This window comes from Neoarius graeffei, chromosome 20 (genome assembly GCF_027579695.1).
Source record: "Neoarius graeffei isolate fNeoGra1 chromosome 20, fNeoGra1.pri, whole genome shotgun sequence".
NCBI classification, from domain to species: domain Eukaryota; kingdom Metazoa; phylum Chordata; class Actinopteri; order Siluriformes; family Ariidae; genus Neoarius; species Neoarius graeffei.
This window is the reverse complement of record NC_083588.1, coordinates 51,827,754-51,843,307: the sequence shown is the minus strand read 5'-3', so window position 1 is coordinate 51,843,307 and position 15,554 is coordinate 51,827,754. Positions and strand designations below refer to the sequence as shown.

The window sequence follows — 15,554 nt, the reverse complement described above, 5'->3', positions numbered from 1 at the left end:
TCCTTCCTTCCTTTTCTTTTCTTCCTATCCTTCCTTCCTTTTTCTTTCCTTATCCTTCCTTCCCTCTTTCCTTTTTTCCCTTTCTTTCTTTCTTTCTTTCTTTCTTTTTCTTTCTTTCCTTCCCTATCCTTCCTTTCCTTCCCTATCCTTCTTCCTTCTCTCCTTCCTTCCTTCCTTCCTTCCTTCCCTTCTTTCTTCCTTCTTCCTTTCTTCCCTATTCTTTCTTTCTTTCTTTCTTTCTTTCTTTCTTTCTTTCTTTCTTCCTTTCCTTCCCTATCCTTCCTTTCCTTCCCTATCCTTCCTTTCCTTCCCTATCCTTCCTTCCTTCCTTCCTTTCTTTCTTTCTTTCCTTCCTTCCTTCCTTCCTTCCTTTTTCTTTCTTTCTTTCTTTCTTTCTTTCTTTCTTTCTTTCTTTCTTTCTTTCTTTCTTTCTTTCTTTCTTTCTTTCTTCTTCTTTCCCTATCCTTCCTTCCTTTTTCTTTCCCTATCCTTCCTTCCTTCCTTTTTCTTTCCTTATCCTTCCTTCCCTCTTTCCTTTTTTTCCCTTTCTTTCTTTCTTTCTTTCTTTCTTTCTTTCTTTCTTTCTTTCTTTCTTTCTTCCTATCCTTCCTTTCCTTCCCCTATCCTTCCTTCCTTCTCTCCTTCCTTCCTTCCTTCCTTCCCTTCTTTCTTCCTTTTCTTTCTTCCCTATTCTTTCTTTCTTTCTTTCTTCTTTCTTTCTTTCTTTCTTTCTTTCTTTCCTCTTTCTTTCTTTCTTTCTTTCTTCTTCTTTCTTTTCTTTCTTTCTTTCTTTCTTTCTTTCTTTCTTTCTTTCTTTCCCTATCCTTCCTTCTTTTTCTTTCCTATCCTTCCTTCCTTTTCTTCCTTATCCTTCCTTCCCTCTTTCCTTTTTTCCCTTTCTTTCCTTTCTTTCTTTCTTTCTTTCTTTCTTTCTTTCTTTCTTTCTTTCTTTCTTTCTTTCTTCTTTCTTCTTTCTTCCTTCCTTCCCTATCCTTCCTTTCCTTCCCTATCCTTCCTTCCTTCTCTCCTCCTTCCTTCCTTCCTTCCCTTCTTTCTTCCTTTTCTTTCTTCCCTATTCTTTCTTTCTTTCTTTCTTTCTTTCTTTCTTTCTTTCTTTCTTTCCTTTCCTTCCCTATCCTTCCTTTCCTTCCCTATCCTTCCTTCCTTCCTTCCTTCCTTCCTTCCTTCCTTCCTTCCTTCCTTCCTTCCTTCCTTCCTTTCTTTCTTTCTTTCTTTAAAATTTCCGAGATCAATTTTCAATCGGGGGCAGCACGGTGGTGTAGTGGTTAGCGCTGTCGCCTCACAGCAAGAAGGTCCGGGTTCGAGCCCTGTGGCCGGCGAGGGCCTTTCTGTGTGGAGTTTGCATGTTCTCCCCGTGTCCGCGTGGGTTTCCTCTGGGTGCTCTGGTTTCCCCCACAGTCCAAAGACATGCAGGTTAGGTTAACTGGTGACTCTAAATTGACCGTAGGTGTGAATGGGAGTGTGAATGGTTGTCTGTGTCTATGTGTCCAGCCCTGTGATGACCTGGCGACTTGTCCAGGGTGTACCCCGCCTTGAGAAATTTTCAATCGGATTGAGATCCGGACTGATTGCTGTCCGTGTCGTTGAGTTGATGTGCCTTTCCTGAGAAAAGCTTCAGCAGTCTTTGCTCTGTGGCAAGATGCTTTATCATCCTGAAGAATGACTCCATCACCACCACCAAACCTATCTTCTATCAACAGAATGAGAAAAAGTCTGAGGTAATGACTGCCGTCTCCTCTGGTCCTTTACCCGACATGCAACCCTGTATCCTAAACGAGCAGGGGAAATTTGATTGCTTTCTTCATCTTTATATATTTCATTAAAACGACACCAGACGAAAGTTCCAGCATCATCTCCTTGGTCAATGCAGATTTGTGATTCATCACTAAATATCACTTTCATCCAATCATCCACAGTGCGTGATCGCCTCTCAAGGCCACTGTGGCCTTGTTTTCTTCTATTGAGGTGTTCGTGCTGGCTTTCGTTTGGCTTTTCGTAATGTAAATCCCATTTCTTACAGTTCTGTCACAATTTTGACCCCTCTTTCCGTCCTTTTGTTTTGTTGTGCATTTCCTATTTAAATAATATTGGCTGGCATTGATTGGTGTATCAGATATACTGTATTCCATTCAGTTAGCGTGATGCTGAACAAGTCAAAGACAAGTTCAATGTCATGCTAGCTTTCCACATAGTGATACAGTATGCTTAAAGGAGATACGCAGAGTCTTTTATTTTTAAACACATTTCTGAGTGGATAGTATCTCCATCCTTGACTCCTGTGTGCTGCATAAATGGGAATTAAAAATATATATTTTTGAGAGTTAAAATCGACCACAAAGTTGGCATTCGAGTTGCCCCGCTGAGCCAGCCAGCCCTGAGTGCGTGACGTCACTGCGGTAACCGGTTTTAAGGCCAAGGCCTTTTACAGCTATAGACCAAAGTCATATAAATAAACATTTATGTTGAAAGTAAGAAATACCGTTACTGACTTGCTCAACTAAGACTGATTTGACTTCACTGATTGTGTGTCGACTCTCATTAAAACAGGGTGGGTGTTATAACTTATGCAACAGACATGTACATGCATGCATTTTCACTGATAAAACATAAAAGACTAATTAAATAATCAGATGAACTGAGACAATCACATTCTGAAGCCAATTAAATAATCTTATACCGCTAACTTAAACACACAATACAAGTTACATGTATTAATCTAAATGCAGGTAAACAACTTTTTTTTTTTTTTTAATCCAAACGAGAGTCGGAGCTTACCCGTCTGTTCTCGCTTCTTGAAGGCCGATTGTTTTTGAAACAGTCTGACTTTCAGTTGTTCATTCAGTTCTCCGTTCATTCACTTCTTCCACGTAAGGGCGAGATGGCAGCAATATCCAGTTTAGAAATCAGACGGCTGCTCCACTCATTCACTTTTCTTCATACTGTGTATTCCGCCACTACTGCTGGGCTCAGGTAATTACTAAAACCCGGATGGAACGGGACCGTCACCGGTTTTAGCAACAACCGCAGGGAGGTCACTGCCCGAGCGATATGTCACGTCCCGTTCCGTCCTGGGTTTTAGCAACAACTCTCGGCTCACTCCGGGAGGACTGGTGCAACTGAACTCCCTTTCCTTTTAAAAAATAAATAAAATAAATACTTGTATTCAAAAAAGCCTTCGACTTGATCGACAGGGCCAAAATGCTGAAAATACTCTTGGCCTATGGAATACCACCAACCATCGTTGAGGCTATACGGGTCATGTATGTCAACACCTCAGCCGTCGTCATGACATCTGAAGGAAACACAGACTGTTTCCCGATTAACACCGGAGTACTCCAAGGTGATCCGTTAGCACCTTTCCTATTTATCATCTGCTTGGATTATGCCCTCAGGAGAGCTATAACACCTACTGACGGATTGACCCTCAGACGTCGGAGGAGTAGAAGGCACCCCAGAGGAAGTCTTCCCGGAACTGGCGTATGCTGATGACATTGCGCTCATGGAAGACACACTACATGATGCCAGAGATTTACTACATCGTGTGGAGAGGGAAACTCAACACTTCTTGAACCCCACCAAGACAAAAGTCATGCACCTTAACCCAACATCTGAGGAGTCACTGCATACACTAGACGGGTCGAGCATCGAAAAAGTCGATGAGTTTCTTTACCTTGGAGGCTATACCAATACTGCCCATGACGTGAAGACAAGGTTAGGGGAAAGCGTGGGGAGCAATACACTCCCTCTCGAAGGTATGGTCCTCCCCCATAAAGCGGTCTACAAAGATGAGTGTTTAAAGCATCTGTTGAATCCATCCTTCTGTATAGTTCGGAGTCATGGTCATTAGCAAATTCGCTTTCGAGAAAGATTGATGGTACTTACACCTCGATGCTGCGGAAGGTCCAGAATATATCTTGGAGGAAACATCCTACTAACAAGTCACTCTACGGATCCTACCCGCGTATCTCTACCATCATTCGACAGCGTCGACTAACCCTCGCTGGTCATGTGATGAGACATAAAGAGGCGGCAGGAAGAGTATTGCTATGGACTCCAGACGCCAGCAGAAGGCGTGGCAGACCCTGCACAACGCTTAGGGACATTCTGCAGGAAGACACCGGCCTCGAAGTTGGGGAACTCCGGACTGCAATGCAGGACCGAGAGTGCTGGAAGACGAAATTCATGCGTGGCACCGACTCTGTCGGATGAGTAGTAGTAGTAGTTGTAGTCTTCTTTTCCTTTAATTGTTGGTACTGCACCCTCTTTCAGTACGGGCTTATAGCCAACACTCCTCAACAGATCAGAGGTCTCGTACGAGTCTTCAGTAAAATGTGCAGAGCAGAGGAGAGACCACTTCGTAGGTGCCCAATGCGCCCGTGAACTTCTCGTAAAACGCGTCCAAATCTTTGCAGTTTGAACATTCTTGCACCATGAATGCAACGTAAATCCACCTTCTGTCGTGTTGCTGCACCAGCCAGCAACACATCTACGTGGCATGGCGATAAATTGGCTCAAAATGGAGGATCGGAGTTGCAGTCAGCTCTGTGTTTTAGTACAGTATAGCGGAAATGGCGATGAGACCGATAGACTTCCTGCTGTGACGTTACGGATGTCAAGGTCATTCACTCAGACCGCTACCTACTGTATATAAATCACTTTAATCGTAAAAATTACTATTTTAGATTTATTGTTAACGCTCAAAACTATTCCTGTGCCATTCTTGAGGTTTCAAGGCAGACGAAAGTGAGGCCATGGCTCTGCGTATATGCTTTAACCACTCTACGAATAATAAGACAGTACTTCTCGCCCTATTGTAACCCAGTGGTGCCAGTTTTTGAGCAAAAATCATACAAGTGGAACCGTTGGTACTGGATATCTGGCCAAGAAGGGGAAAATTGCAGTTTCAGATTTCTAATAACATATTTCTATTAATAAGAGATAAACTGTGTGTAATTTCTCATTCTAGTTTGCTCTTCCTTTTTCATTGAATTACTAGACATCTGGTGTGTGTGTGTGTGTGTGTGTAATGAAGCTCAGCTGTGATGCAATCTGGAGCTAAAGAGACCAGCATGTGTAGTTCTGGGCAGCCAGTGCAGATGTCACACACCATTGAGTGCACAGGCTTCCAATGTGTCAACTCTGTTTTCTTTCTCTGTCTGTAGAAAGAAGTTGGGAGAGTTCTTCCAGACCAAGTATGACTGGGATTTGCTGGCAGCTCGTTCTATCTGGGCTTTTGGACCCGACACCACTGGACCCAACATCTTAGTAGATGACACACTGCCGTCTGAGGTATGAATATATGGCACCGTGCATTAGCGAGGTCATTTGTTCTATAACTGGACTGAAGAACACGAACCTTTGGCAGACTTCTTTGATAAAGGCCTGAGGGTGGATTTGTTCTTTGGCATGGTGTGTGTGTGTGTGAGTGAGAGTACAGACTAATGCGGTTTCAGTGCAAATGTTTTGCATTGCTTTGTGTGTAGGAGAGGAAGTGTGAAAAGGTGTTTACATCACCTGTTGGGTTTTCTTTTTAAATTAACAGGTGGAATCTTTTAATATTGGATAAAGTTCAATTCTGCTTCTACGTGTGTGTGTGTGTGTGTGTGTGTGTGTGTGTGTGTGTGTGTGTGTAGGTGGACAAAGCTCTGCTTGGCTCAGTGAAGGACAGCATCGTTCAGGGCTTCCAGTGGGGAACTAGAGAAGGTCCTCTGTGTGATGAACGTAAGTCAGTCGAATCACAATCATCAACATGGACTCGAGTATATTTGTGTGGTGTCCTGGGAAGCCCTTCTCAATGGGGAATGTTCCACGTTTTTCTGATCCGTAATCAGTTTCTTTTTTGCATGCCTCTCAAACAGAAGGAACGTTCTAGCGCAGGGCTTTTCAAAGTGTGGGGCGCGCCTCCCCTGGGGGGCGCCAGAGTTCTTCAGGGGGGGCGCAACGTGAGGAAAAATAAACCAGAATAAGTTACTATTGCGGACATTTAGCGAACTTCAGCTAGCCTTTACCAGAAACAAAATGGACCGATTTTTAGTACCTGAGTGAGGAGACAGAGTCTGGGCCAAGCAAAAAAACAGATCCTCCAGGATGTTGCGATTTGCAACTTCAACGCAAATTCAACCAATCCCCGCGAATTCAGGGCGGTGTTGCAATTATATCCAATCACCGCAACTTTCCCGCAAATTTGACCAGTCGTTGGCGTCGTCTTGAGGTGACGTCGACAAACTACCTTCCGCCTTACTTCCGTGTGTACGTTCAAGAGAAGCAGCATGCGCGCAGTGTTGCTAGATTGGGCGGTTTCAAGTGCATTTTGGCGGGTTTTGAACATATTTTGGACTGGAAAACGTCAGCAGTATCTGGCAACACTGTGTGCAAGTCAGTGTTTATGTAGGCTTAAATTCTGTTACTGAAAGTGTGTTATGTTTACAGTGAAGGACTGTGTGCACTTTATTTTTTTTTACTTAATACAAGAAATTAATGGATGCCAACATTTTTGCCAAAATGGTATTTTATTTTCCATTGTTTAGGCAGCTTCAGCATCATACTGTGAGATTCTGTTCAAATTGTTTTTTTTCTTCTATGAAGCCTGAGCCATTTATTTTATTAGTTTATAATTAATGTTTAATTTAGTCTTCAGGAGAGACTGCCTGCACACAGTACTAGTATTAATAGTTTTTTTTTTTTTACATGAAAGCTGAGGCATTTATATTATATTTTAAGGTAACTTCATGTTGTGCTGTGAGGTTCTCTGCACTTTAACTTTTGAACCAACAGGTGCATTTGGATAAGTAAAGCCTATTTTTCTGCATTTTTGTAGTCCTGGTAATCTTTTGTATTGGTAGTTGTTTATAGGACCATTTCTCAGTGTCAGTGTTCGTACAGGTCCTTAAAGTCCATAAAAGTCCTAAAAAAATGAATTTGTAAAATTAAGTACTTAATTATCCATAAAATTGATGAAAATCTGTTAGTCAATAAAAGTCCTTAAAAATCAGGGGTTTTTTTCGTCTCCCTTCTAATAACACATTTTTAATTTCCGAAAACGCTGTTCCCGCTGCCCCGATTCGCACAAACGACCCTGTTTCACAGGCGAACTGCACTAGCGGTCAGGGGCTGAACAAAGTGTATAGTGGCGACCCCTGGTGTCTGCTTTTGAGAATAGCCCGGAACCACGTGGCGCTGTTCGGGATCAGTCCCGAACAGGGTCACGTGACTACTTCGTGTCAGCTCGGTCGCCCGCCATTGATGCGTATTAATGGAAACATGGATTAACAAAACATACGACTTTCAATCTGTCTATAACATGTATAGAAACATGCAGACTCATTAGAAAATTTATTCCATAACATAAGAATAGCGGGGGGGGTTCTGGGCCACCCTGTGTCAATTTAATACTTTTAGTTTCAATTGTTCCTGAACAAAATGAAAATCTTGTGAAATAAATTTTACTCTAAATGGAATGTTCTTTATATTTTTTATTTTTAGCCACTAACCATTTCCTCACCCACCGTTGAGGTTTTCTTAAAATCGTTTTAAATATCAGACATATCAGGAATTGCTGCACTTGTTGCAAGATTTGGTCAAGAAAAGTCCTTTAAGAGTCATAAAGAAAACAAGCAGACGAAGTGTGGGAAAACAAGCAAGTGATTGTTATAATAGGCAATTTCACACCAGTGATATTCAGTTTTGGTCATTGGGTCCTTAAAAAAAATGAAAATTGGTCCTTAAAAATCATTAAAAAAGAAGCCTGAAAAACTGTGGGAACCCTGTCTTTGTTTTTTTTAATCAGTAGTTTTTCAGTAATAACTTAATATTTAACATATCACTCAATTTTAATCACAAAAAGAGAAAATCGCAACAATTTCTCGCAGCTTTCACTTCCTCCCGCAATGTAATCGCAACAAAAACCTAAAAAACACCGCAACTTTCATCGCAATTTTTTGGAACCCCCCCCCGCAACATCAGACATTTTAGCCCGCAACAATCACAAAAAAGCCCCGCGGAATCCTGGGTGGACTGAAAAAAGAAGGAAGTATGACCGCGATTATTTAAAGTTTGGATTTTCATGGACTGGATCTGAAGATGCTCCACTGCCACAGTGTGTTGTCTGCCAAGAGGTGCTAGCTAACGATGCTATGAGATGTTTAAAATGTGTAAAACAAGATGTTTTAAAAAGCACAGATGTTTAAAATGTGAAAAAGAAAAAAAGTGTGTACAACAACCATTTTTTAAAAATACGAATGGAACATTAAGTTTAGCAACAACAAAAATTGTAAGGGGGGGCGCTGTTGTTTATTTGCTCTCCGAGGGGGGGCTGACTCTCCCACACTTTGAAAACGCCTGTTCTAGCGTTTTAGGTCTGGTCACAGTCCTTATAGGCAAGTCTTGCAACTCGGCAGCCATCTTAAGCCTCACTCACAACTTGCCATACGTGCTACTACAGTAAAGAATTTGGCAAAACCGTGCTTGAGTCTTGCGCGACACTTGCGTGTGCTCAGCGACGTAGAAGGTCGCAGACTGGCCGTGGAGACTAGGGTGCATCAGTTGCCCTCGCTTTCATAAAATCTGATGCATTTTTGTTTGGGTGTTCCTTTTCACCAATAAAGACATCCTGTAAAATTTTTTGACCATATTCAAAAGTCTAATGGTGGCACCATGAGGTTCATTTTTTGCCAAAAAATGCTTATTTTACGTTTTTGCGTAAGGTTTGAATCACAATGTTGGACTCCATTTATTGATTCCTTGTGAGCCAGAGATCATGTTAAGAACCTTTACAAGGGATTGAGAAGCATTAATGTGATTCATAATACATTTGTATTGTTTAAAAGTAGTTGAACAATGATTCAGTGAACAGCTAAAACTCAAACTGTGCTTGATAATATATTTAGAATATATACTAAAAATGTGTATCTAAGATATTTGGTATACTCTATAAGGTGCCATAATGTTTCATGAAAAGTGATCGAAATTTTGTCATAAAAGTCATAAAATAGCAGCTTTTTCCATAACTTTGAGCTCCTGGTGCCACCAGTAAACTTTTGAATTTTGTCAAAATATTTCACCCAGTGTGTTTTCTTACCAAAAGGAACATAAAAACAAAAATGCATCATGATCGGAGGAACTTTTCATTTTTAGTGGGCAACTGATGCACCCTAGTGGAGACTTTTGGTCCTGCACATGCAAATTCTACGGGTCTTGCGAAAAATCAAGAACGCATACGGTACGTACGGGACCCGTACTCCTTTTGTACGCCTGAACCAAGTCAGCAGCGTGGCTAGTAGAGGCTTTTTGCGATGACAGTAAGACGCACGAGTGACATGGCTCAGAAGTATTCCACACTTGCTATTTGTGCGGCCCACAAGACAGAAGTACATCTTACTTTCTACCCCTATGTGACACGAGGGGCAAGACTCTGGGTGTGTGTATATATATATATATATATATATATATATATATATATATATATATATATATGAAGAGTTCAGATGCAAAACTCCCTAAATCCATTTGACCACTTTTTGAGAAAAAGGCCATTTTTTATCAGGCCTTCATATTTAAGTATGGAAAGCTAGTTTTATTTGAAATCACAAGGTTATTAGTTAGTGAAAAATATATGTTAATCTCACAAATGTTACTTCAGCCAAATTACTATTTTTTAGCAATTATTTTTTTATTTAGCGTCAAAACCAGCTAAATCCATATGTGGTTTGTGTGCAAAAACCTCTAAATCCATTTTTTCCTTACAGACATAGGTAAGTGTTACAAAACCACCAAAGATACAATTGAAAATATTGAAAATTATGATACCACACGTATGGGGTGGTTGTGATGGTGGTGTGGTTGGCTCACTCATAGCTAATTTAATATGGGACCTATGATCATGAGCAAATTGCACCATATTTTTAGGTAATACCTAATAATACCAACACCTCTCTTCATAAATGAAGCCAGAAGGCCTGTCATGTCAACATTTAAGAAATTCGAAATCCACACAGTGTAATCACAATGCCAATAGGTTTATTTTCTTCACATCAGCGGACTTTCTAAGCAGGTGATACAAAGTACTACACCCAATAAAATACATTGAAATAAAACTAAAGTGCAATATAAAAATCTTATGTAAACAACATGAAAATCTATACACAAAATATACAGCAGCAAGCAACGTTCTGCCAAGAAGGGTAAGTTTATGTCAGTACATTAACACAGTAACAGCAATAAAAACACAGCAGTGCAAAGAACTTATTTATGGGTATAAATAAGTTAATGATGAAGATGAAATTGAGGTACAAGCCATCAAATTTATAGTATGAACAAAAGATTATTTAAGATGACAAAACTATTTGTTTTTTTTTTTTAAGATTATGAAACAGGTATGATAAGTTACATATTAAGAAAAACACAATTATGTTAAAAGTTCACATCAATGCTCATGAAAGACGCCTGGCAGACAGGAACCCTTGTTTTATCTTCCTTCAGAACGGAGTATTTGATGGTCACGTCTCTCTGCCGTCTCTTGTCTTCATCATCAACTTGTTCCCTCCTCCGTTGAACCGGCATAATCTCCAAGTTGGTCCTGTTCAACTTTATCTTTAGATGTGTATCGCTGATTTTTAAAGTATGCCAGGTCGTTCTGAGTTAAGCTTGCCGCAGCGCACATCAACCTGTTGTGATTGCAGGCTATTCCATTTTCAGTATTTTCGCCACTATATCGGTTCATTTTCGCTTTATAGCGAACATGATTTTCAACAACGCGACGTTTTCTCCGCCTATTCACTGTCTGGAAGACAGGTTCATCCATGCCATCGTAATCCATGTTGGTATTATCTGCCATTTCGCGAAATCTCCCTCTGAATAAAGTTGCAGCTTCCTGGATGAGACTTTGTTTACTAGCGTTAAAGCGCGCGAGTCCAAGTGACGTTCTGATTGGTTGTTGAATATAGAGGCTTTTGTTGCTAAATCGAAGCGGCGTTTAGAGGGGTTTGATATTAAACCGATTTTTTTTTAGACAAGACGGGGAGTGGTTTTTATTTTATTTTTTTACAAAAATATTTCATTTACATATACTAGATGTAACCAGGATTCACACAACATCCTTAACTCATTTTTCACGGAGATGCCGTTTAGAGGGTTTTGCATCTGAACTCTTCATATATTGGGGAGGAACCAAGGAACCGATCATGTAACGTGTAGCGTTGTAGAAAGGAAGAAGATGGCTGTCGCCATACTGCCGCAACGACTGAGGGAGTTGGACCTTTAGAGGCAGATGATAGAAGCTGAGGAGCAGCACAAAGCAATATTATTCTTCAGCCGAAAAACTGCTGCAGACACGCTGGTTTTATAGTAGGGATGGCGAAAACTAAAAAAAATCTTGACCGACCACCGAGCCTAATTAGCCAGTTAAAGTCGGTTAACCTATGAGTTTAAACAGGGATGCAAACGGCGCGCCTTTTTCACGGCTCGTGCAGATCCGATTTTTTTGGGGGGGGCCATTGGAGTGTCTGAATAATTTCAGAGTAAATTCTGTATTAAAATTACTACATAAGCAAATGCCGTTACAGTCCATGAAAAAGCCGTGAAAAAGTCGGCATCTGCGCCTTTAGTTTGTGTGGAGAGATGTGATCTGCAATAACATGCATTGTTGGCTACAGACCGAAACATACTTTCAGAATGCACTGGCCAAGGCAGGACTAAACTCCATGTGCCTTCTAATAATAATATAAAAAAAAAAAAATAGTAATTTGTAAGCTAAAAAGCCTGTGTCTACACTTTTTTTTTCTTTCGCCGAGTGGCAGCGGTGTTCAACTGGGGCGGGACATGACTGAATGGGTGTTTCTGATTTGTCAGCTGTCTTTAACTGGGGCGGGAGGGCAGGACATGACTGAATGGGTGTTTCTGATTTGTCAGCTGTCTTTAACTGGGGCGGGAGGGCAGGACATGACTGAATGGGTGTTTCTGATTTGTCAGCTGTCGTCCTTACACCCATGGCATGCCCCAAGCGTTTACAAACACAGAATTCCAGGTTCTCCGCTCCAAAATCGGCAGCTTCAAAACGATTTTTTTTTTCCACCGACAACCAAAAAAAATTAACCGGTTGACGTTGATTCGGTCAACCACCGGTCAAACGGTCATCGGTTAACATCCCTATTTTATACCCACTCCTGGCTTGCGTCACACACAAGTTATGAGTGATTGTCACGTGCTAATCACGCGTGTCACACATGCTTCCTAGCGCAGGAAACTGGTAAAATGCAAGTCACACCCACTGATCACGTGCGTCAGACATGCGCTTTCCACAGGCTGACGGCGCAATTTTTCCCACGCCTCGAGGAAGTCAGGCGTGCAGCCTGTACTTGACAAGTACTTTGCCCGTATTCCTCCCCTAAACTTTTCCCCCGGGTTCACCGCGACCCTGCGGCACGACTGCGAGCTACCAAACCCCGCGACCCGTGCGTGTCCAAAACACTTACGGCGGGTTGTGAGTGTGGCATTAGTAACACACCTGGACAGTTATTTACAGCTTATAAGATCATATTCCTGTCTAAATAAATGGAGAGAGAGCCATAACTGCATTTCACTGGTCACTGGAACATAACTGCATGAATAGACTCACCAGTGACGACCTGGTAAACACCGCTTCAAAATTTTGGTGACTCTGCCCCAAAATAAGGTTTAACATGCCCCCCCACCTCCAGGTTATATTTCTGCTACTATGTGCTTGTGTCACAACAACAATATATAATTGGCTTAATGTTTCTCGGTTCAGCAGATGATTGTTTTTTTGTGGAGATGGGCGGGATGTGTGCTTCCAACCGCCATCTTTGGCGTTACTGACTTTTCCCCGTAGATTTCCATACGGGATTCTTTAAAGGGGAACAGAGGGCAATATATAGAGTAAATATAACAATAAAACACACATTAACGAACCTTATTCAAGACTTCCAAAAGTTTTTTGTTCTAAGGTTGGAAAGTTATAGTGTTTTGAAAGTAGCTCGAGCAAACTATTTCCGCAGTTTGAACAGCCTGCCATGATATTAATTTTATCCAATCAGAATGCACGTTCATTTTCTCTGCGTAACACTCATGACGTATGTATGTGCCCAGTTGTGTTGGCTCATTGAGGTTGGGAATAGCACGTGTGAAATACCTGTTTCTGCCTCTTGCGACGATTTCGCAAGTCCACGGGTGGCGCCTATCTCATTGCAGCAAATAAATTCTGCTGGACTCGTGAGCAACTCCACGTTACATTTTCCGCACGAGCACCACGCCGTGTCACCTGCACGCAGACGCTCTGCCCCACGCTCGCCATGCCCATGGTCAGCATCAGTCTCATCCAGGCCCGGCGCCGTGGGGGGGGCGAAAGGGGGTGTCGCCCCCTCGTGGCTACAGCCCCGCCCCCTCAACGGAGACTCAGATCACTTAATTGTTTTCTTAATTGTTATTGTGGGTGTATGTGTGAAATGCTGACACAGCCGCGCACACACAGACCTGTGATAAGGACAAGGGGAGGGGTCGTGCGGGCGGGCGGGGGTTTTACATGTACACTTACAAGTGCACTGTCTCTGCAATATGCAGTCAGTTTACGGGAGTAGTCTTTCCCCCACCGAATTAAACGAATTCAATCATAATATTGTGAATCCATTTTCTTTCTTTGTAGGCTAAGTTTATCTCCGTTTATGTCGGTGTATGTGTTCATATATGGTCCGCTTTGTGCGCAAATAGCGTAAGAATATGTGTCGTTGACGTCACCCCCCCATGCAGCGGGGGTGAAAATTCATCACTTCAGAGTGTTTTGTCCCCTACACGCCTAAACTGGGATCGCGGATTAAGTGGTTAGCGTTGACTCGGTGCGAGTCAGGAAGGCTATTACTGGTGCAGCCGCGGGGTCTGTTGATTTTTTTAAATTATGATTTTGGCCGCCGAGCCAAGTACCTTAGACTTGCCTGCCGCGGAGCTATTTGTATGTATTTTAAATTTAAAGGACTTGCCTGTAGGTTTGTGTGTGTTGTTTTATGTTTGGCATCTTTCCGGTTGTAACGCGTGTCTGTGAGAAAATCGGAGGGGAGGGGTAACAGGTGGGCACGGGTGTTGATAAAGCGCAACTGCCCTGGTAATATGTCACATGATTTTCCCGTACTAAAGCAACCTTCGGGGCCGTGGTTTTGTGGTTGGCGCAGTTAATTGTTTGAAACATGTTGTCAGACCGCCATCACTACTACACACTATATGAAAAATATTTGCCCCCTTGCGATTTCTAATTGCCCCCTTAGTAAACTGTTCCTGGCGCCGGGCCTGGTCTCATCCTCGCCGTCATCCGAGCTTTCTTCTCTTATTTCATCACCGGAGTCGAGAGTACCTCTCCTAGGTTCAAACTGGTACCCTTCTAAGCCATAGCCTGCTTGCAGTGTGTCTTGCGGGATCTCTTCGTATGATTCGACAGAGCTGTCGCTTTCACTTGATGCGCCCGACGCCATGATTACACGCTTATCTCCTCTATTTCGGAGAGTTCCGCTAGTGCAGTGGGTAGCGCTGACGTCACGGTCTTTTAAAAATGGCGACTCTTGTGCGGTTTGGCGTATAAAGTATTATATTTACAATTACCAAGATATTTCGTTGTTTTCTAGTATACCGTATAAATTTGATAGAATACGTTACTTTGTCACATCAGCAACTGTATATATTATATTTGGTACCCCTTTAAGTGGTTTATCTCCTCCCTTATAACGTCTCTGATCCGATCCCACTGCTAAAATCACAAAGGGAAAAAAAACCTCTGTTTAAAGATTTAATTCCAACTCGACACATTGTCTGAAATAACACTTCTTTTTAATGAGTTCATTTGTATTTAATTTGTAATAAATAAGATATAGGAGTTATAAATGATGATTAAAATCTTTCTCTCAGTATTGCAGCTTTTATTCATGGCTTATACACTGTTTAGAAGTCCTACCCATCCAGCAGTCATTTTATGTTTAATAACATGGACAGATTATTAGAAATCATTATATAATTCTGTCCTTTTTAGACTGGACTTGCATTAATATAACATTCTTCTTTCAAATGGCTTGCTAACATCGCAGTTTTGGATTTTCCCCAGGACATCCACAACTAGACTTTAAAGCTAGACTGCCTTTCAGATTTTTCAAGTGTAGGTCATGAAAAGAATTTTCCCCGACACCTGATTATTTTTGTTTAGTGGACCGAAAGCTACTGAATTCGAATCACAGACTTCCAATTTTATTAGGTTTTTTTTAATGGAACAATTAATGAATTTAGGGCCACATGCCCCTAAATTCTCTGCTATTTTTTCCATGACCCAATTCAAGATACTACGTCATGCATCACATGGTGGGCTTTCGCTGTTCGTGCAAAGCATTGTGGGATACAAATTTGAAACAGGAGAGAAAAACGGAGGACGTGAGTGAGTGTGCGAATGAAACGTGAAAGACCGACTACAGTAACAGAAAGCGAGAAAAAAAGACGTTATGATATATACGAAGGAAAGGAAACGCAGGACCAAACTAATAAATATCGGC

The 15,554-nt window shown here is 41.7% G+C and overlaps 1 protein-coding gene across 1 annotated transcript in view; it reads left to right on the top strand.

Moving 5' to 3' along the window:
* eftud2 (elongation factor Tu GTP binding domain containing 2) overlaps positions 1-15,554 on the top strand; it is a 98,589-nt gene that overhangs the window by 60,582 nt on the left and 22,453 nt on the right. The window contains exons 22-23 of the mRNA XM_060901952.1: positions 5,184-5,310; positions 5,655-5,742. Coding sequence (XP_060757935.1) covers positions 5,184-5,310; positions 5,655-5,742 — 215 coding nt within the window. The remainder of the gene's footprint in view (positions 1-5,183; positions 5,311-5,654; positions 5,743-15,554) is intronic.